This window comes from Scomber scombrus, chromosome 13 (assembly GCF_963691925.1).
Source record: "Scomber scombrus chromosome 13, fScoSco1.1, whole genome shotgun sequence".
NCBI classification, from domain to species: domain Eukaryota; kingdom Metazoa; phylum Chordata; class Actinopteri; order Scombriformes; family Scombridae; genus Scomber; species Scomber scombrus.
The window spans coordinates 60,635-84,505 of NC_084982.1; the positions used below are offsets into that span (position 1 = coordinate 60,635).

General features: G+C 40.1%; 1 protein-coding gene across 2 annotated transcripts in view; it reads right to left on the reverse strand.

The window, feature by feature from the left end:
- Positions 1–23,871, reverse strand: part of rab3gap1 (RAB3 GTPase activating protein subunit 1) — an 80,273-nt gene that overhangs the window by 895 nt on the left and 55,507 nt on the right. The window contains exons 19-24 of one of the 2 annotated variants that reach the window (XM_062432383.1): positions 22,441–22,668; positions 20,440–20,536; positions 19,339–19,442; positions 16,879–16,994; positions 15,228–15,330; positions 9–10,893 (exon numbers count right to left, since the gene is read on the reverse strand). In XM_062432383.1, coding sequence (XP_062288367.1) covers positions 10,822–10,893; positions 15,228–15,330; positions 16,879–16,994; positions 19,339–19,442; positions 20,440–20,536; positions 22,441–22,668 — 720 coding nt within the window. In that variant the 3' untranslated portion in view covers positions 9–10,821. Of the gene's footprint in view, positions 1–8; positions 10,894–15,227; positions 15,331–16,878; positions 16,995–19,338; positions 19,443–20,439; positions 20,537–22,440; positions 22,669–23,871 lie in introns of those variants that run through there. The other variant, XM_062432382.1, reaches the window with a different exon arrangement.

Genomic DNA, 23,871 nt, shown 5'->3' on the forward strand with positions numbered 1-23,871 from the left:
AGAGAATTGAAATGTTACTAACTGGCAATAAATACTTTGACAGGAGTCTGAGAGCCCTGTCTGTATTTTGAAAAACTGCAGCCTGATGCACCACTTAAACAACGTAAGCCAGTTAAAATATACTCTACATTTTCACAAAGAATAACTTTAAAGGCCGAAATCCTTGAAAACAAACCAACGTGTTAGAATTAAGGAGGCATTTCAAACATTGAAGTGTTTTTCTGACTCTTTAATTAAAAGCGTGTGTTTAAAACAATTCTCAGGTTGATCATTGATGTTACCATAATAAAGTCTCAAGGAACAGACCTTTAAATATTACCAATGTCAAAACACCTACTGTTAAGATCAAGATGCATTAACTCACCAAATATGAATTAAATTAAGTAAAGATGTATAAATGTATACTACAAGAAATAGATGAGTAAATGAGATAAACATTCATACTGTCATTACTTTATTTATTGGAAAAGGACTTAACAGCCTTGATTACATTCTTTCAAGAAGTTTGGTTCATTATTTACTCCTGTTGGTTTTCATCTGATCCATGAGTAATACTGATGTAACTCAAGTACAGTGTGTCGTCACATATTCTGTGTTTGTGTTTGCTTTAAAATGAATGATACGCTATACAGTATGAAATACTCAAATGTGAACGATGATGTTGAATGGATTGCGTCAATCGACTAAAGAATTGAGTAATCAATCAAGCAATTACTTATTCTCCACTTAAAAGTAATACATTTTAAAGAAGGAGCCAAATGCTTGGTTAAAGAATAGGGGTCAACCCTGAAAATTAAGCCAAGCCCCTTCGCACAAATGGCTGGAGACGCCAGTCTCTGTCTTCTTCTCTTCATTCAGTTTTACTTTACTTATCTTAACTTACTAATCCTCTATTTTTGCTTTACCTTTTTATCGATCAGCTATAACTTCTTAATTAGTTTTTCTCGGCGTAATTCAAAACTTAGTCACGCACTAGATTTTTGTAGTCAGCAAGCTTTTGTGCCTTCAAGCTGAAGCTCAACTCTCTTCTTTTTGATGCCTTTTTGCTAAAGTCAACCAAAAACATTTAATACTTTTGATTTTGATAAGTTTCGTTCTGTTTGACGGACTTTGAGAGTTTGACGCTTGGCCAGCTCCGACTTTTGTTCGGTTGAGTTTTATTGAGCAACGAACTAAGTGAAATCAGTTGCGCTCATCACCACCAAAAGCACCGAACCATCTCAGGTGCTCACCGCCTGGATCCGAGAGACAACCTGCAGAGAGTTAATCCAAACAAGCAACCGCCCGGGCCAGCTGACCGGTACCGCAGCAACCCCGGACAGAATTCGGGACCCGTCGGAGTCCAACGAAATCGCATCCCGCTGAACTCCGCCAAAACCACGAACCACGGACAGCTGACGGTTTGTTTTCTGAAAAGAAGCCTGACTAAACCATCTTTCATTTAATCGGGCTGGTGTTAGGTCAAGAGCTTAACTGAATGAAACCTAAAGTATTCATTCCCTTTAATCCCTTTTCATATCATAACAGTAGAACCCAAAACCTCCGTTTAATTCCACCATTCATCATCATCTTTTCCATTCAGTAGAACATATGACATATTTTTTTGTTCATTATTTACATTTTGCCTTTATTGATTGTTTATCATTGATAGTTAATAAACCCCATATAATCATATTTGGTTGTGTGTGTGTATTGATTTGGAGTGAATATCAGGACGTTCCATGATGCCGGAGAATTCATAACTTCAGAAATTTGACAGATTCAGAAATTTGACTGATTTATCAAAACATATTGATTTATTAAACTCTACTAATAAGCCAATTAGTAAGAAAAGAAGATATTTCCTCTTAAACAAAGAGGTAGTGCCCTGATAACGAGAGCGTATAAATTTAAACATCCAGAATTGCTACAAATGTAAGGCACTATAAGGGGCCTCCCTCTTTCATGGATAGTGCTGACACATCCCTGGTTGATGAGCCTTCTTTCCCCACTTTGATGGTGCCAGCAGATTAGGGGAGATGACGCAGGTGCAGTGGTAGGTGAGGCAGAAAGGCTGAGCAACATTTATCTCAGAGCATGATTTAAGAAGTTCTTCAAGAGAATAAACTGTTCAAAAGCAAGAAGATCAGACAGCATCTTTGGTTGTGTCCTTAAGCTGCAGACCAAATAGCTTCAGTGTTTATGGCCTATAACCTGGGTGGCTTGCTCCTGATGATTGCGCCAACTGTGTATGAATGTGTGTGTGAATGTTAGATGCCCTTGATGGGCAGAATGGCACCCTGTGTGGTAGCCCCTGTCATCAGTGTATGAATGTGTGTGAATGGATGAATATGACATGTAGTGTAAAAGTGCTTTGGGTGGTCAAAAAGACTAGAAAAGCCCTATATAAGTACAGTCCATTAACCATTCCATTTAACCTCCCCCAGTACAGTCCATTATACTTATATGTCTCAAGACATCCACTATCATCCCCATGCCCTAATAGGTCTAATGATATCCAAGCTTGTACCTAAACCCAGAGATCTGGGTCTGAACTCCTTATGCAGCTGGCTGTAGCCTACATTTTATGACAGGCAGTCTTTTGGTTGTGTGTGTGGGCAGCAGAGGTGTTCACAAGTCATTTTTTACAAGTCCAAGTCAAGTCTCAAGTCTTTGAGCTAGAGTCCAAGTCAAGTCTCAAGTCTTTGAGGGTCAAGCTCAAGTCAAGTCTCAAGTCTCTGGTCAAGAGTCCAAGACAAGTCTCTCGCCAACACTATATCTAATTCAAATTCTGACCTTAGAGCTGTGAAATCCTTCATCCTGATCAGTCAGCCTTGCGAGCACCTGCCCATGTCTGTTTCTGTGGTGTTTTAACTGTCTGCTGTCACTATGTATGTATCTGTTTGTATGTTGAGATGCCCTCTCCTGAAACTGTAACCAAATCTACCTTCGGGTATTAATAAAGTTACATTGACCTTGATATAGGACAGTATGAAAATTGATCAATTGTAGGTTCACTATAAAGAATCTACTGCAATGTGATGTGAAGAAACATACACTAAGAATTATTTCAATTCCATAACTGTATTTTCTTCAACAAAAAATAATTATTTTAACAATGTTGAAAAATACAACAAAACATGAACATCACAGAAACACTGTACTGCAGTTTAACACTGTGGTACAAACACACCTTTTATCTGCTGCTTAACACAACACAGCAGGAAATGTGTGGGGTTATTATAAAATATATATATATATATATATAAAATGACCATAGTTAACGCAACGTGTTTTTTAATAATTAGTAGCGGAGCCACTAAGTTAGTGGCACTAACTGACGGAGTCGCGGTGGTTTCCTGTCTGAACTTTAAAAAGAAAACCTTTGCTATTGTGCGCTTTTTATTATTATCAACAAACAAATTTGGGGCTTGTCAATTACGGGAGAAATGACGGGAGGGCGGTGGGAGATGGGTTCGAAATATGGGAGAACCAGGGAAAAGCGGGAGTGTGAAGGCATTGTATCCAAACGTAATGATCTAAGGCACTCCTGCTGAACTTGTCGCACTCGCCAATGTCAATGTCTGATACTGAAGATGCGCGCTTCACACATGGCGCATGTGCGTGGCATGACGTTGGTGTTTACATCTAGCTCAGAGCCAGAGATCATATAAAAAGATGAATGACAGATAAATAATGAGAATAATAATAATAACATGAAATAAAGGTTGTTCACGAGTCTTGGGCGAGTCTCAAGCCTCGAGTCCAAGTCGAGTCTGAAGTCACAGTTTAGTGAGACTTAAGTACAACTCAAGTCCGAGTCGTGAGTACGAGTCCCCAGCTCTGGTGGGCAGTCACATTTCATCCACTCTGAAGCTGCATTCACACCAAAAGCGTCTGACGCGAAATGAGCAGCAAGTCTACATAGAAAATGAATGTTAATGGCGCGATAACACACAATTTTATATCAGGCGGCACGAATGAAGTGTCTGAAGTGAATGAATGAGTGAATGAATCAAGCGTCTGAAGCGGCGCGAATAAAGTTGGAAAAATTGAACTTTTCAGGTGACATTGCGCCGCGACATCCGATCAGCGGCGAGTTTCTCCCGACGTCACAAGCGTGAATGAAGCGATGATCCAATAATTGATATTTATGATCAAGTGGCGCGATAGAAGCGATTCAAGCGTTTTTTTTGCGTCAGACGCTTTTGGTCTGAACGCCCCTTGACATTTTACATCAGATTCACTCAAGGATGTGTCCTGAGTCCCCTGCTGTACTCTGTACACACCCGGCTGTGTAGCAACTCATAACTCCACAACTATAGTGACATTTGCTGATGACAATGACACAGCCATGGTGGGACTGATCTCCAACAACGACTAGACGGACGGACAACCTGTCACAATTATGCTTTGACAATATCTTGCTCCTGGTTGTCAAGAAGCCTAACATTAGAATAATGGGGAGGGGGCGCGCAGGTGGTCGACGGGTTAGAGTGCATGCCATAAACGCAGCCCACCCTGGTTTGTATCCTGGCCGGAGGTCCTTTGCTGCATGTTACACCCCCCTCTCTCTCCCATGTTTCCTGTCTATCTACTGCTAAAATAAAGGTGACTATGCCGGGAAAAAAAAAAAAAAGAATAATGGGGAGGGGACAGGAGCTTTAAATACCTGGGGGGTTCACATAATTGAGGACCTCTCAGGTACTACACAGACTGACATCCTGGTTGACTAGTTAGTGCAATCAGCAGTCCTGAGGACATGCTGCTGGCTGAAAGCAGGTGAAACAGGTGGACACCAGCCAACCCAACTATGCTCTCTTTGTGTTACTGTCAGGGAGCCAGTACCATAGTCCCAAGACCAGAACAGCAGACAGGATTTTATAGTACGCACAAATAGATTTCAAAACTGCTTTTACGCTAAAGCCATAAATGCACTAAACTGCATTAAATAATGGCAATTATTTATTTATTTTTGTTTCTGCACTTTAAAGACGGCATCACACACACACACACACACACACACACACACACACACACACACACACAATGAGAATAGACAAGGAACCTAATATCCACTATTTTGCAGGACTGCTATCTAGTAGGTAAAATGCTATGCATACCTCAGACCTACTGTATTCTATTTTAACTTTGTGAAAAACTCCCAGTTCCAGGCTCCTTCAGAGCAAGGAAAATGGAAGCTAAATACATAATCTAATGAAAAGTATGACACCTTAAATCTCTCCAAACTCTGATCAGATAAACATCATACTATATATTGCTCAAAACAATTAAGGCAACACAATCATCACAGTAATACACCAAGTCAGGTAAACTTCAGGGATATTAATTTGTCCATTTTGGAAGGACATGTGATTGTGAATCAATTTCCCCTGCTTTGGTGCAAATTAAAGTGACAACAGGTGCAATGGAGAGGCAAAAGCAAGACAACAAAAAGGGAATGGTTTTGCATGTGGTGGCCACAGACAATTGCTCTCTCCTTATCCCTTCTAGTTTTGTGTTCTGCTAGTGTCCTTGTCACTACTGGTAGCATGAGGCGGTACCTGCAGCTCAATCAGGTTGCACAGGTAGTCCAGCTCTTCCAGTATGGCACATCCATACATGCAGTCACAAGAAGGTTTGCTGCATCTCCCAGCATAGTCTCAAGAGCATTGTGGAGATAACAAGAGACCAGTTGTTACACAAGGAGAGCTGGACAGGGCCAAAGACAGGCATCAACCCAGCAGCAGGACTGCACCTTTGAGTGAGGAGGAACAGGAGGAGCACTGCCAGAGCCCTACAAAACGACTTTCAGTTTGGTCAGTCTGTTTCTGACCAAACTGTCAGAAACAGACTCCATGAGGGCCTGGTGTCCTCTAGTGCAGTGATCCCCAACCGCCAAAGATCCACTGGGGGTCGGAAGCCCTCTTGATTTTAAGGGGTGTAATAATTTTAATGTGTTAAATATATTGCGAGGATAAGTGTGTGTGTAACGTGAACATTACTCCTGCAGTATACACCGAGGTTAGCTAGCAACATAAACAGGGAACTGATGGAGAAACGGAAAGCGTCAGGGAGAACAAACTGCAGGTCTGCGCAGTCCTCCTTGTGTGTGCAACGCGGCAGAGAGACTAACAGTGGTGGAGAGTTGACACAATAAGTAAACTTGTTACGTTGCTGTAAGTGCAATAAGAGCTTCGTGAGTAAAAAGCTATTTATTAATTTATCAGTGCAATCCGTGCAAAATGTGGGCAGCCTCAAAATGGCGATAATAATTGCGTTTAAGAGTGTTTCTGCAACAACAAAAAGAATAGATAGATCATACTAGGAAACAGAAAAAATAATGTGTATGTCCACTGTTATAAGAGCTGCTGTTGAAACACAAGAGCCAGTAACTGAGCAAACTGCCACTCCGAAGTTCAGTAGTTACTGAACTTAGGAGTGGTTGCTTCCATCCTCTCATAATGCTGTTTCTTTGATGTTTAATTCTGTCACAGATATAACATAATATATACTCAACTCTACTAATATGTATTTATAAACTACATTTAAAATGTGATTTAAAAATAGGCAGTATATCCAATATATGTTTTGATTAATAGGTGTGATTTATATAGCGCCTTTCACAAACTCAAGGACGCTTTGTCCTTTGATTTGTGCATCCAGCCTCTCTGGGATAACATCTGCTATCACTCTGCTGTTGATGGCAAACAAAAACACATATTTAATGTCTCTAAGCAATTCATTAACATATAAGCTGAGAAAATAATCATGTCAATCCTTTTCAGCATCATAGAGCACACACAAACACACACAAACACACACACACACACACACACACACACACACACACACACACACACACACACACACACACATATATATGACAGGTATTTTACACAGGTATCCTGCAAGTCTTAAAAGATTAGGTTTACTACTTTATTATTCCATGCCGCGGGGGGGAGAGGCTGTTTTCAACAGGGGTGGAGAACTGCTGACCTCGACTGGGGATATTGTCCGGCGTCGGAAGGAGCACTTCGAGGAACTCCTAAACCCAGCCAACTCGGTGGAGGAGGCAGAGCTGGATGATCTGGGGGAATCTTCACCCATATAACTGGCAGAGGTCACTGAGGTAGTTAAACAGCTCCTCAGTGGCAAGGCGCCGGGGGTGGATGAGATTCGCACTGAGATGAAGGCTCTGGATTGTGGGGTTGTCATGGTTGACACGCCTCTTCAATATCACATGGAGGACAGTGCCCATGGACTGGAAGACCGGGATGGTGGTCCCCATTTTTAAAAAGGGGGACCGGAGAGTATGTTCCAACTATTGGGGATCACACTGCTCAGCCTCCCGGGAAAGCCTATGCTAGGGTGCTGGAAAGGAGGCTCCGTCCGACTGTCGAACCTCTGATTCAGGAGGAACAATGCGGATTCTGTCCTGGCCGTGGAACAGTGGACCAGCTCTTCACCCTTGCAGGGTTACTGGGGGGGCCATGGGAGTTCGCTCATTCAGTCTACATGTGTTTTGTGGACTTGGAGAAGGCTTAAAAGACTGTGTCCCTCGGGGGACCCTGTGGGAGGTGTTGCAGGAGTATGGGGTACCAGGGTCACTGCTGCGAGCCATTTGGTCCCTATCGACCGCTGTGAGAGCTGTGTCCGCATTCTCGGCAGTTCGTAATTTTCATGTATAGGATCTCAAGGCGCAGCCGGGGGGAGGAGAGTGTCCAGTTTGGGGACCTCAGAATTGCCTCTCTGCTGTTTGCAGATGATATGGTTCTGTTGGCCTCAACACATAAGGACCTCCAACAGGCACTGGGACAGTTTGCAGCCGAATGTGAAGTGGTCGGGATGAGTCAGCACCTCCAAATCGGAGGCCATGGTGCTCTGCCGGAAAAAGGTGGAATGGTTGGGAGGGAGTTGCTACCCCAAATGGAGGAGTTTAGGTATCTCAGGGTCTTATTCACGAGTGGGGGTAGTAGCGTGAGATCGACAAGCGGATCAGTGCGGCATCAGCAGTGATGTGGGCGTTACACCGGACTGTCCTAGTGAAGAAGGAGCTGAGCCTGAAGGCGAAGCTCTTGATTTACCGGTTGATCTACGTTCCAACCCTCACCTATGGTCATGAGCTTTGGGTAGTGACCGAAAGAATAAGATCGCGGATATAAGTGGCTGAAATGAGTTTCCTCCGGAGAGTGTCTGGGCTCAGCCTTGGAGATAGGGTCAGGAGTTTAGACATTCGGGGGAGGCTAGGAGTAGAGCCGCTGCTCCTCCACATTGAAAGGAGCCTGCTGAGGTGGTTCGGGCATCTGGTCAGGATGCCTCCTGGACGCCTCCCTTTAAAGGTGTTTCCAGGCACGTCCGACTGGGAAGAGACCCCCGGGGTAGACCGAGAATACGGTAGAGGGATTATATATCCCTTCTGGCCTGGGAACGCCTCGGAATCCCCCTGGAGGAGTTGACGAACGTTGCTGGGGAGAAGGATGTCTGTGTTGCACTACTTAGCCTGATGCCACCGCGACCAGGCCCTGGATAAGTGGCAGAAAATGGATGGATGGATGGAAGATCTGATGTGTGATTTAAGTGTTTCCTTAATTTTTTTGAGCAGTGTAGTTACTTTGAGTATGTGCTTTATGCATAGATATATCTATTTATTGTGATAGGTGTGTGTTAATCACGAAGAGTGCCAAGACACATAGAAGCTGACATGGAACTACAGGGATCAAGCTTTCTTTAAGTGCCACACAGGAGCAACAAGACTATCACATGTATTAATATTTTGCTGTGCAAACCTCCATTTCACCAAAAATATCCTGCTTTCAAAGCAGGTCACATCAGAGAAACATGAGAGGAAAAAACATACAGTACAGACAATTCTGTTAATATTTGTGTGGTTAGAAAGAGGTATATTTAGAAAGCAATCTTTGGGCACTGTCATGTGTGCAGTGATTTTTAGCATTGGAGGAGAATGTGGCTCCCTGTCAGTTAATTTCCTTTTGAATTCCTTCATTTGCTCTATTGTTGTTATTAAAATATTGAATTAGTGACAGTTATAATTAACACTGTAAATGGATTTCCATGAAATATAGTTCATATTTGTACATTTTCAATTGCAGGTATAAGTAAGTAAAGGAATGATTAATATTGATGAGGAAATAGTTTCTTGTAGTACACAGAAACCTCTGGAACACATTATAATATATACTTATTTCTGTCTTACAGACAAAGTCCACTATCCATTTGCAAAGCTCTTCTGGATGTATCATTGTAATGTTCCTGAGGTAATGTAGAAGAATAGGGGAACGGTGGTAGTTGGGGTGAAAAGTCTTATTGGTGGTGGTTACCTCGTCACTGGTGAAGTCAGCCAGCTTGATGTAAGCAGCAGGGGGGAGACAAAAAAACAGTCGAATGGAAGAAATGTACAACAAAAAAGAAAAAGCAAATAATTTTATCTCTGAAGAGGGTTTGAGGACCAGCATGACTCAAAAGCATACACAGTTGTTATAATGCAAATAAGAATAAAATGTTTTGGAATAAACAAGATAAGGTCAGAACCTACTATATGGCTGGACCGTGTATGGTCAAGTGGTAGTGTTTATAATCATACTCATGGATATTAAACGTTCATCTTCAATTAGTAGTTGTCACTGTGAGCTTATGCAGCCAAAGCCATGCAAACCGATGTTGAATAGCCTAGTTAATACCTGATCTATGATAAAGTACTGATACTCAGTGTACTGGATCAGCGCACCACTTTAGATATGCCAACCTCACATAAATAGAAAATTGATTTATATTTCAAGTTGGCATCAAGATACCAGATGCAGCAGATGCTGGAGCTTTTGTGCTGTCTTGTTTAACAGGTTCTAGTGCGTCATGGTCATAGACCCCCTAGTTATGGATGCTGGTTTGAACTATTGCTCGGGGGACCCCTGTGGTCCTGCTTGACACCCACGCCTGCTTTAATTATAATTAGTTATACCTACTATTATTATCATTGTTACTCTTATTACTGTTGTTATTGCTTCTCTCTTCCGCGAACTATCTCCCTCACTTGGTCTCTCTCCTCTCTCAACCCAACAATTCACAGCAGATGGCTGCCTGCCTAGAGTCCAGTTCTGCTTGAGGTTTCTTCCTGTTAAAATAGTTTTTCCTTGCTGCTGTTGCCAAGTACTTGCTCACAGGGGAATGTTGGGTATCTGTTAAATGAAGAGTAGAATCTAGACCTGCTCTATATGAAAAGTGCATTAAGATAACTTTTGTTGTGATTAGGGCAAATATAAATAAAACTGAATTAAAAAAATTTAGCAACATTTTGCTTCACAGTCTTTTTGAGGGCTTGATGAGACCTAACCAGGTGTTGTTACAGCCTTCAATCAGAGATGATAATTCCCCAAACAACGTTTTTGTGTCACAAGCATCCAATTTTTCAAATAAAACCTGCTCATATGGAAACATACATTGAGGGAAATAAGTATTGAATGCATCAACATTTTTTTCAGTAAACATATTTGCTGTGACTATTGAACACATTAAGAAAAAGCAGTACACCAAGGAAAGTCAAGGAACCAGCTGAAATCCATAACTAGTTAGAAAGTAATTCTACCTCCTATCTGTGCACATTAATATCATCTGGGTTAGTACATATAGGGGTGGCCTAAAGGTTAGAGAAGCGAACTTATGACCAGAGGGTCGCTGGTTCAATTCCTCCAACCAGCAAGATGAATCTGGGTGGGGAAAGTGAAGAAGCAGCACTTGCCCCACCCTCATTACCACCACTGACATGCCCTTGAGCAAGGCCCTAAACCCCACCTGCTACAGTGGAGCTGCTCAGTGCCCGACAGATCAGACTGTGGTTGTACTGGGCAGCTTCCAGGTATGAATGTGTGTAACTGTGCGAATGTAATCAGGGCGTTCCTGCAAAAGAGAGCATTGATCTCAGTGAATTTCCCTGAATAAATGATATAATATTGTTGTTTTAAAGCCATCTGCCAGTTTTTATATCCTAAAGTGGAGTTGAAACATAATTAAGCCTTTGGGAACTCTATAATGATCCTTCATTTGCTTCAGTTTTCATGCGTGTGAAGACGTGCACTGAATAAACAAGGACTTCATGGCCGGACTCCAAGACGCTCCACTCTTGACCACAAGGAACACCAATAGTTGACTAGAACATGCCAGGAGGAATTTGAATAAGAGTTTTGGGAGACAGTTCTACAGATTGATGAAACCAAACTGGGACTGTTTGGACATATTGACCAGCGGTATGTCTGGTGTGCGAAAGGCCAGGCTTATGACCAGAAGAATACCATCCGCAAAGTCAAGCATAGAGGTGGGTCATTGATGATGTGGGTCTGTTTTCTGTGGCAGGAACTGGCAATCTTGACCATGTACCTGGCATCATGGATTCCTAGAAATACCAGGCCATTTTAAAGAGGAACGTGATGCTTTCTGTTGTCAAATTAAACTTTGGTGATCATTGACCATTCCAGCACGACATTGGGCCAGATGCAAGAATACATTCGTATTTTAATTCCGAAATCTGTCATGTTTTTTTCATGAGGTGGAATTTACGAATGTGCCATGTCGGATTCATCAAACACTTGTATCACCAGGAAAAAGTCGTAAATGACATTCGTAAAGATGATGCAGGTTGTGGAGAAGCTCCATTCATTAAAATGACAATAAAGGCTAAGAAGAAGAACTGTACAAGCTCTCAGACTGAGGTCCCGCTCTCAGAAATAGGTCTGCAGAAACACATATTATTATTTAGTTAGTGGTGGAATTAAAGGTCCAGAGCCAGAGAAAGACAAAGAATGAGGAAAAATTACCCGTGCTGTGAACGCTGTCTCGGCTGTTGCGCTCACGTCACAGAAATAAAAACAAAAATGACTGAACATGAATTAAGATGCCAAAAACATCTAGCTAGGGGTGTCATCAGCCAGGGAGATTAGCTATAACTTTGATAACCAATATTTCAATTAAATTAATAAAAGTAATTAATTAATAGTCAGTTTGCGTTGTGGAAATGTAACTGTGGACAAGTCGCTTTGTAGTATCAGCCGCTAATATTTATATCGTAAGTTTGCATTAAATGACTGATATATCTACCTAAATTGTTAAATAGCCTACTACTTTATACTAAATAGGCTAATGCTTTTGCAAACATAGTAATGTTATCATGATTGTGGATTCAGAAGTGCAATTTAATGAACGGGACATAGTATACACTTGCCCATTGCCTACATTCCCTGTAGTTCACACCCATTACTCAGGGGTCTCTAAAATACTGACAATATAGTATACGCTTAGCCTGCGGAACGACATTATTCATTTCTCTGTAAAGTGTTAGTCAGCATACAGTGATGTTAAAAAGAAAATCCAAATCAGTTGACTGTCTAGACCAGAGGCAGGACAAGCCGGCAGAAGAAGCTGGAGATGGGGGTAACAGCTCAACAGTTTGACCTCTCTGTGTCTTATTTGTGCTGATAAACTAAAATACAGTAGGCTCCATCACTTCGCAAAGTATAGCTACTGTATCGTGCTTGGCTGTATTTGTATCATACAGTGATGTTTGGTCTTGATACACGTGTGGAGGTGTTATGTGTTCATTAATTCATTTTAATATCTTGCTTATCTATATGATGAGTTCCCCCAAAAGACATGATATCGTTGGCACACTGCCATTAGACAATTAGACAGTAACAATCATGTTTTATTGCTTCGGAGGACTGCGGGTTGGTTGTGCATGACAGGTACGACTGGTCTGCACCAAATTTTGTTCGTACCTAATCCAAAATATGATAAAATTGGTGAATGCAGCTAATCCTCGTAAATCGCATGGTTTAAGATCGAATCTGTGCGTATGAGTGGTTGTTGCATCTGGCCAAATGATCCTAAGCACACCTCCAAGTCAACCAAAGCTTGGTTGAGAAACAGATCCTGGAACGTCCTGGAGTGGCCTTCTCAGTCACCAGATTGAAATCTGATTGAAAATCTTTGGTGGGATTAAAAGAAGGCCGTTGTAGCACAGAAGCCATCAAACATCACTGAGCTAGAGGCTTTTGCACGTGAAGAATGGGCAAAGATTCTGATCGAGAGGTGTAAGAAGCTTGTCATCATTTACCGAAAATGTTTGTTGGAAGTTATAAAAGCTAAAGGATGCTCCACAAAGTACTGAAGCTGGGTTTGAATAATACTGCACATGCACATTTGTTAAAAGAGTTACATTTTTCATTTGAACTTCAAAGTTAAAAGGCAACTTGTGTTGTTAAAATAACTCAACCAGATCGTTGCAAAACATTTCAATGGAACAGGTTACAGGCATATTTCATAACTTCTGTATCTTCCAGTCAGCACCATTGTGGCCATTATCTGGAAGCGGGAGGAACATCACTCCACCATCAACCGGCCACACACGCAAGATTAGTTGTTTAGAAGAATGGGCAAAAATCACACCTGAGCACTGGGGGCAATTAGTTTCTTCATAGAAGAAGTGTTTTGAAGCTGTCATTACAAACAAAGCTCCACTAAGTATAAAATACATTTCAGTTAGCGTGTTCAATACTTTTTTCTTGTTTCATTCCACTTTATTATCATTATAAATTTATTCATGGACTTTAATGTTTTGATGATATATGTGGATTTCTTGAGTCTGGTGAAAATTTCATGTGTATAGCCTCATTGGAAATATGTTTACTGAAAAAAATGTTGACACATTCAATACTTAGTTTCCCCACTGTACCAGAAAGTACAATACTTGGGGTTTCATTTATAAAAATGTGCCTAGGATGATGAACTGTTCATATGCACAGTGTGGAAGAAAACTATGATATAAGAAGTGTACTGTTGGAGAGGAGACTCTATTGTTGAATTCATACTTTAATGATCATTAATCCAGTGTAGAAGTATATTCAACTGATCAGTTTTGCCTTTAAAAGAATATATTGCATTTTTGATCTTATCTATGACCATTTATATGCTGTAAGCCCATTGTTCTGTTTTTAAGTAAGATATCTCTTCGAGATGTCTTGCACCTTGTTTGTGTAGACGAAATGAGTGTGTCATCTATTGGAAAATAAGAAATAGCTGAAGTGTATGATACATGGTGACCCCAATTTATAAAGAAGTGATTGTTGACAAAAAGAGAAGCTAAATGCAAGAACTGGAAGCAGTAGAAGACCGGTATGACACCATATATGGAATTGTTTTTGATTATCTTGCAGGAAACAGCTGTTTGCAGATGGGGAACTGTGACGGGTGCTTGTGACTGTTGTGTTGGGTGGAGGCTTAAAGTATAAAATGCTTGTGTGAGCTGCTCAATGTACAGAGCTTGGAGAGCCCTTATGCATACACTTTAGTGATTTATTGAAGCCAGTTGGACAGCAGGAAAATACAGTGTCTCCGGAATTTAGTTGCATTTCTCACCTTACTAGACAAGATGATATTTAGGCTGCATCAGCAAAAGTCTATCTGTAAATACGTGCATGTGGATCAGCCTCGTATCCAGCCCTCGTATCCAGCCCTCGTATCCAGCCCTCGTATCATGCCCACATTCAATAATATTTATATTTTTTTGTGGACCAATATTCAAGAGGCGTATGTGCCCTTACACATATCACAACTTTTGCTTAATTTACAATTTCGACTTTCTACATCCATCACAGTGTGTTTTCCTTTTCAAAGGAGTCAACAAAAACCGTTCTCACTTGAGGAACCAGCCAGCTAGTACTTGAACCAGCTTTTTGTGTGGTTCAGAGTGACAAATCGTATCAGCGTACTTTGGTGTCAAAATGCTTACCTGCTAAAATAGATACAGGTTGGCAGTTCTGATTTCAGCAGCTGCTTTACTGTTCCACAACTAACCCTCTCATCTGTGCTCCAGGTGTTGGACTATGGCTTTTAAAATTGAAAGGTGCTTATGGAATACTTATGGCTCAAAAGCAGACATACTGATAATACTGCTGGTTTGAATGCACATGATGAAGTGGATCTACAATTTCTGCAAAATGTTTGTACAAATGGGTCAGAGTTTGTGTATGGGCGCATACATTCTTTGGCCAAGTTTGTTTTTATCACAACTTTTGCTTGGGAAGTGGTGTATGCCTCTTTCAAACCCCATTTTGGGCATATTCAATATTTGTCATAAATGAGAACCTTGGTCTTTTCACATGGTACAATACACAATGTTAGTGAATTAACAACCCCTGTGAACAGTGTCATGGGGAGAATGGGAGTTAATGGTTGCTTACCCTCTGAGCATTGACAAACAGTCTGTGGATGATGCTGCCTGCTGGCCCCTGACCAGCTCCAATCACCTCTACCTCTGGTTCTTCCAGCAGGGAGCTCACAAACCTGGAGAAAGATGTCAAATATCATTAAAGTGGCACTGGTGTGGTCACTGAAAATTTCCAGCAGCACTGGTCAGTGAGGTGGTTACATTTTTCATTCATAAATTGTCTAAATTCCGTATTTTATGATTTCAGAACATTTTGTCATCGGAAACAGTTATCTGATCATGAGTTGGTTGAAAAAAAATAATTAAAAATTCAATAAGAAAGTAATTTGTAATGTTGCATCACAACAATACACTTTCTTTTAATAAAAAAAAAAGTGCTTAAATACACAGTATACTCAGACATCAGCATGAAAAAGTTAAACAGATATGAATACGCTACAACCTCAACTAATCTTTCACATGTTTGTGAGTGATTGCACTGTGCCTCATAAAAAATAATGATCACAAAGTAACTAGTAAAATTAGGCTTATAGTGAAAGGATTTGAACAACAATTTGCTCATCCTCCCAAAGTCTGGGAGTAGCCACTGTATACACTGAATGATATCTCACTGGAAACAAATCTCAATAAAATAAATAATATTCCTGACACCAAAATACTAAGTGAATTTTAGAAAGAACGAAAAACTCCAACATCAGTCAGTATCAGTTATTCCTCCTGTTCTCTGCTGCTGGTAGAGAGAGGAGGAGCTGGCTTGAGGTGGGGGTTTGCCACATTTTAAAATCTGTGGCAAATCAAGCTAAATGGTTAAGCTATTAAAGAACAGCTTTTGTTTTAACTTATGAATAACAATTCACTATGGATAAAACAGTTGAAAAAAAAACTTTACTATACAATAATGCTTGTTAAATAGCTGTTTTGATAAATTACTCTTATTGGCTTTTTACTCACAGATTCTACTGCACTTACAGTAACAAGCATAATTGTTGTACACTCAAGGAAAACGTTATCTTTACTTCTCTTGCATGTGCAAGGAGCTGAGCCCCATCCTTTTTGAAACTCCAATATAGACAGCAGAAGACAGAAGCAGCATGACTATAAATTACACCAGCATATGATATATACTCGCAGCATAGTTTTTTTCTGTCCATTTGGCTTAGGCACCCTGATTTTTATAAATTATGAATGTAAACTTGCTAACACAGATTATTTTATCTCATTTTCTACTTCCTTTCCAGCATCACACATACAAACAAACCAACGTGCAAGAAGGCCCAGACTTCCTCATGCTGGTGGCCATAATAGTCATTCCAGGCGGCTTGTCTCTGTGTTTACATCTATTCAGATAAACATTTGAAATGCTTCATATAATCTTATGTTTACTTGGAAAACAGTAGGAGGCTCCTGCAGCTCCTGCAGCATAACCCAATATACAGTATGGCATTTCCCCAAGTCTTTATAATGGAGTTTGCAAGTGAAAAGTTAGCATAAGTTGAAATAAACCAGAATAATTTTTTAAGATGCAATTAATTTCTCAGCAGAATTCTCCCTGTAATAGCAGGGCTTTTCCACGAAACTGAATACAATTTGCTATAAATGGTCAGTTCCTTGATATGAGCATTTCTGATTGAAGGTCTGCTGAGATAGAACGGTGTGCAACTTACATCTCCAGCTCTTCTGTGTCCTCTGCCTTCTCACCCTCACTAATGGCAAACTTGGCCTTGAGTGAGCGAGCTTGGGTGATGACTGTCTCCACGGCCATCAACTGGTTAATGAAATCCTACAGACAGAGAGAAGTCACAAATGCATTCTATCAGATTAGGAGCTGGAGGAACTTCACATGAAGAATGGTTGAACCCGATCCATGCAGTCTAGAAGTGACATTATTATTTTAGTTTTTGGTCACTGTATTTAATTAAAAAAAAAAAAATGTAAGTCATGGTTGAAGTTTAAAGTGATTTTAAATTTAGGGTATTGTACTTAAATCAAACAGTTCCAAAAAATGTAGGCAATCAAAATGTAATGTAATGTAAAAAAAGGGGACTTATTCTTCCCATTCCAGGTTTGTTTTGGTTTGCCTTTGAGTTACTGGTGTGATAAGCTTCCCTGTGTTCAGCATCATGTGTCATGTCATCAGTCAGAGGATCATGCCTATTAATGCAGTGGAAGTTCAGGTGGTGGAGTGAGCTTTGGTGCTCTCTTTTTTTAGTGTCTTGCTGGATTTGCCTCTGCGACGTCTGATGTTGGACCAGGCCCTGGCTGGAGTCCAGGCTTTCAATCTGGCATTGGTGTGGTGACAGTGAGAAGCATCAGGGGGCTGGCTTAGGACCCTTCGCAGCAAAAGCAGGGCAGGGGACAAAATATTTGACATCTTCTGAATTTGTCCTGACAGCTCTGATGGTAGCTCAGGATTCATCTATAAGGGCAGCTTTATTATGAACAATCCCATGTATAAAACTGAGTCTGTATGTAACAGCTGAGTGGATGTGCAGCAGAACATAGAACATTAATTACCGTCAGATCCTGACCGATCTGGTCTTAATGTGTGTAAATGCACACAGCCTCTTTCTCAGTTTGGAGATGCAATTATATAATTTCAGCTGCTGTGTGATACTGCAGCCAGCTGTGACACAAACAGAAAATCCGCACAGATTTTTCTGTGAAATCCTGAATACATTCAGTGACTCCGGAACATTAATGTAAGATTATTGTAAGAGCTTTGTCTCACTCATTCAGAATTAAACATGGTTGACAACCAGTGACACGCTGTCGGCTCTGGGCACATTACACACACACAGTCATATTGGTGGAGATGAATTATGTGAGTAACAAGCTGTCATATGCTCAAGCTCTCTTTTAACTTATTTGTCTTTGGGACTGCCATAGTGCGCAACGACATCCCTACCAATGAAGTGAAGTGTGTATACATTTGCTTGCTGTGTGCACCTGTGCATGTCATGTGGTATCATCCACTACGCACACCATTGTGGATCACTGAGTTATTCTTCCCTCTTGTTCCTGCTTTGCTTATATTTGGGACATTTACAGTGCATGGCAGAATATCGTTCTTTATTTTAAAATACATTTTTATGTTGTAATTCTGCTAAATAATCCTAATTTTTACTAAATATATCTGTAATCTGTTTTACGTCTCTTTTTCTGTAACGGAATACAGTTTACCTTTTTTTGTATCCTTATTATGTAACGGTTCCATTTATTCTGTTACTCCCCAAGTCTGTAAATAATGCAGCCTCCAAGACATGATTGTCCTTCCATTGATGAAACAGCCAACTCTAATTTCCACTTCAAATGAATTGATAATCCTAAATGTTAACAATCATTTTGCCATACACAAATATGCATTGGATCAGTTTCCTCAATAAATAAAAGAACAATTGTAAGGTTTTTTCTCAGTTGTTTAATATGTATAACAGATGTCTCTTCATCTAGTTTTAGGACTTGCATGGAAATATGATCACATCTGAGGTCATATTTATTCATAAACAGGCCAAATTCTTAAGGGCTCACAAACTTTAAAGCAGCACTGTATATAGAGGAGTTGGAGGGGGATGTCTCGAAACTGTTTATTCAGGATTGCTTCAAAGGCATCTTGAGATATGAGCAAATATGTGGTAGGCTACTCCACTTGCAGCAATCAATAAGGTGCTTCAACTTTGGGTTAATACTTACACCCGCTTTGCTTTGGCGAACCTATCCCTAATCAAGTTATGTACCAAAAATTATGATGATTGGACAAATGGTTAATGAGTTGTGGCCAAGAGTTTAAATTGTGAAACATAACTTAAAATGATTATTCTAACACTGGCATGTTTCGGAAGATAATACAACAGTAACAGTGAAAAAAGCCCTACTTGATTTTGAGTTCCTAAAAGTGTAATTACTCAGTAATAAAACAATAAAACCACAACAGCCATTGACTGACATTTTTAAAATTGTTTGCAGGGCAGTCAGCTTCTCCAGTGCGTAAATTCAGAACACATCATGAAAATGATTTGAGTACAATAGAATGACTGAACACAAGGTGACCAGCATGTCAGATTTCTGTACCTAACTAGAATGAGAAGCTAGTGGTGAGCTCATTTTCAATCTTGTCTGTCACTGACCTCTAACTTCTTGTAGTCATGGTTGGGATGGTGTAGCAGCTTGCTGACTTGAGACGTGGCCTGCTGAATAGTCTTTTTGAGTGATGGAATGTCTTCGACTGACTCTGTTACAGAAGGAATGGAGAAGAGACAAAGAAGAGGAGGGACAAAAATAATGACAAAGGTTGTAAGACTAAACATATTACTGACTAAAATAGTGAGAATATGGAATGTGGTCCATGTGCTTTTATTCAATGCAAAAATATATTTTCAAAAATAATTTCTTTCCCTGTGTGCTCCTGTGTTTGCAATCATGGATGTACAGGTGACACTGGCCTGAGAACTTAAAAAAAAAAAGTAATAAAAAAGACAAACTGACCGTTTGCAGCATTTCATTGAAAAATTACTCCTGGTAGGGATCACTTCTCATGTGGATTAATGTTTCCGGGAAGATACTAAATAACGAATCGTATCATAAATAATCAGCTTTGATATGATATTAACCTTCAAAATATGTGTAATCTACATGAAAGTGTTGGATTTGGACCCTGAAAACATGTTTTCCCTCTTAACAGTGGTAGATGCGGCTCTTGAAAAAAATCCTGGTGGAAAGACATCAAACAGTCACATTTAGCTTTTTTTTTTTTTCATTTTCTGTTTTTTTACTTCGGACACCGTATTGACTTGGACTAGGACTTAATCTTTAACTCTACTTCTACTGAGTAAGGATGGGTAATTAAAACCAGTTGTGTAGTCCAGTATGAAGGGTTCATTAACAGCTACTGTAGAGTATTTTTCAATTTCAGCCACTAGGAGGATGTCTAAGTTTTTATAAACCACCTCCACCTTGTGTTAAAGTTGGACCTGACACAGAGTGAATTGTACTCCTGCCTCAGCTACTTTGACAGTTAAAGCTTGTTTGTTATGAATATTGTTATTTTTGACGCAATAGCTATTTAGCCCTTGTGAATGTAGGCATGCAGCAAATATTCGGTTATTTGTTGGTTATTTATTGTTATGTGGCGGTCTTGATAATACTGTGGTAATTAACTAGTACTGACAAGCCCATATGACTTACTGTTTGATGTAATTACAAGTTTTGACAAAACAATGTTTGCTTACCTTCCTCCTTCAACTTCAGAATTGCAGCATGGAATATGCAGGGCAGAAGATGGCGGGACAAGTCAGCAGGTTTCTGCATTGCCAGATAGTGCAGAACCTGAGAAGCGTCAAAACCTAGGTTTAGCTTACTGACCTTTTGTTTTCTTTTTGCTGCTCTCCATCATTTCCACCTATTATGCTATCATGATGCAAGAGGGTTGCAAAAGGGTGGAAAATTTCAGATAAATTTCGGGTAAATTTAAAGAAACTTTCCATGGGAAGTTAAGCTGGAGAATTTAGGAAATATTCCAAACTGAAAATGTTCCTTGGGAATTATGGGAATACATGGGAATTTATGGGAATTAACTGGAAATTTGGGGTAATTTATACAAACTGTATCAATGTTGACCTTCATATACAAATATACATTCTTCTCACTGCTTTAATCTATGAGCGTGTGTCTTTTGGCAAGTAAACATGCTGCAGTGCCCAACGGGCGCATTGTCCTAGTTTCCATAAACTCCTCCTACATTTTTAAGTCTTCCGTCTCCAAATTTACTCTGTGTCATCTTAAGCCCTTTGTGATGATAAGTTATTAAGAGCTAAAGTCTGCATCAAACGCCCTTACCGTGACGCCACGCCAAAGTCTGCTCATTCGCCATGCTGTAACTTTAACAGACATGTTCCAATCATTTGTGGTCTTAGTGTGCCATCTAATGGAGAAAACTTGTATTGATTCAGGATACCTGATGAGGAACAGGTGCCTCAGTTTTCTGTTTGTAGTTCAAGTTTATTGTCTGTATTATTAACATCCTTACACAACACCCTAAACATAACATAGACATATACATTATTACAAGTTACACTAAGGCCAATTGCCACAATTTTTCCACAACATTTGGGCAATTTTCATACCAGCTACATTATTAGAAACATGGTTTACATCTCAAAACCATAGACTGTAGACTGTATGTAAAAATGGACGTAACATAAGTGACGTCACCCATTGGTTTGTGGACTGCTGCTCGGAAGCGAATAGTTTCGGATCTGGGCAGCGCCATCTTGAACATTTCAGGTGCATGCCGGGTAAAAAAAAACACGGATACTACTTATATGGGCATCAGGAGGAGCAAGAGGCGCCCTCCTGAACCTGTGAACCAATCAACCTGTCAAACACGACGTAGCCACGCCCCAATGCATACCCTGCTTTATCGTCAAATATAAAATCAGGGAAGCCAAAATTTCACAAATGAACATCATACTGCATTGAAGAAGGCTTTAAACTAGCGATTGAGACCATAAACACATTTTGAAAACGTTTACTGAGGTTAGAAATCAAGTGAGAAGTTGGTGAATTCTCCATTGACTTGTATAGAGACGGAAGTCCTTTTGACACCAAAACGGTCGCCCCCTGGTGGCCTTTTGATAGAATGCAGTTTTAAGTTACTTCCACGTTGGCATCATTTCAGAGGACTGGAACTCCCCGCCTGCTCAAAACACACTTTGAAAAAGCTAAATCCATACATAAATACCCTGCATCTTCTTCGGTGTTAAACTAAACACCTTTATCACATCATATTCATGACTGGTGTGATTTTCCTCTGCATTCCCTTATGATTAGTGGCTGTGTGTGTTACTTTGTGGCTGTTTTTCTAGCTCCACAACACAGGAAGTGTTATTTCCCAATTCATGCAACATCCAATAATAGCATGCATATGATGTAGATGTCTACGTGTGCGCGCCCTCCGACAGCGCCACAGCACGACGTGCGTGGGGAGCGAGGGCCCGTTCATCGCTGCTTGCAGCATTAATTCCCATATATTCCCGTTTATTCCCATGGAAAGTTTCCAACTTGCAACATTATGCGTAAGACACTATCAAGGTCAGATTTCCTTTTTGGCTATATTCACTGGAGAAACAAACATATCCACCTGTAGAAAGCTTTTAATGTATATACTAATAAACTAAATTCAGTCAGTGACTTATTATGTCAGTGTGTTATACACATCTACTGAAAATTACCTTTTCCGCCTCCTTAGTGTCATCAAAAAGCCTTCTCTGGCGACGTGCAGGTGTAGCCCTGGCTGTCTCCCAAGCCTCCACCCACATGTTGCCTGGGATCTTCATCCTGGCACTAAGCTCACCTTTCACCATTTTGTTACCCATCTCATTGACCACCTCCTCCTCCAGATAATCCCTGGGTGAGTACCAGCGCACAAAGTCCTCCAGAACACAGCCTGGGTTGGCTGCCTATGGAAAAAAGAGAAGATTTATTTTAGTCTGCATTCGAATTGAACTAATCTTTAATGTATCTATGTATATCTGCATTCCCAATTATGAAACATTTATGATCTGGAAAATATTTGATATTATGAGCCTGGACTAATGAGTCTAATGGTTAGACTGTCAACTGTCTTTGGGCTTAACAATTTTATCTAATTACCTGTTTTCTGACCAATATTACAACTGTGACTCGAAGGCCTGTACACATTGTATATATTGTATTTATTCCTCTGAAGTGAATTCAAGATCAGCTTAAAGTATCAGTATCAGAATCAGCTTTATTGGCTATGTGTGTTCACACATATGAAGAATTTGAGATGTGCTAAATATACCTACATACAACAATCTTCAGGATGATACACAGGCATACATATAAACGTTAAATATATACATTTGAAAACAAAATCTGTAAAGGCATTATTTAATTATTTTGACTTGACGTTAAATGTATGGCGCTATATGTATATATGTACATATATACTAGGGGTGGAATGGTTCATTAAAAAAATCTGTCCCGTTCGGTACGCTTGTCACAGTTCGGGGCACGTGTGTATTGTTCGGTTAGTTCGGTTCTTGACACATGCAACGTGCCAGTAACCCAGTGAAGTTTTTTTTTTTTTTTTTTCATTTGGCACGATGCAGAGGCGTTATATAATTATACGTGGGACCTATGGAGGCTTTTGCTCCGTGCCAAGCTTTCCAACAGTACGAACAATGGCAGCTACTGACCTGAGAGAGCCTCACCATCTCCAGATGCAGGTTTATTAAAGCAAAGCAGCCAAACTACACAATAACACAAATGGTAAGATACACAAACATGTGTAGACCCAAAATATCTTTACAAAGTAAATATCTATAGCCTTTTATTATTAGCATGGCGGTTGATCTGTTACGAATAAATGATCCCTAAGGTGATTATTATCATTATTATTATTATTATTCCACGTGGCACAGGCGGATTTGAGCAGCATCAATAAAACAGTTTCTTTCAGTGTATTTCTCTTTTATCCTGCAATGCGGTTATTGAAATAGGCTTTATAATGTAGCCTGGGATAAGTTACACATTTTATTTTAGAGTTGGCTTGTTGTATTTTAGCATTGTGAGGCACATTGGTCCGTTTGTACAGGAGACATGCAGCAGCAACTGTAAATAGATCAATGCGCATATAA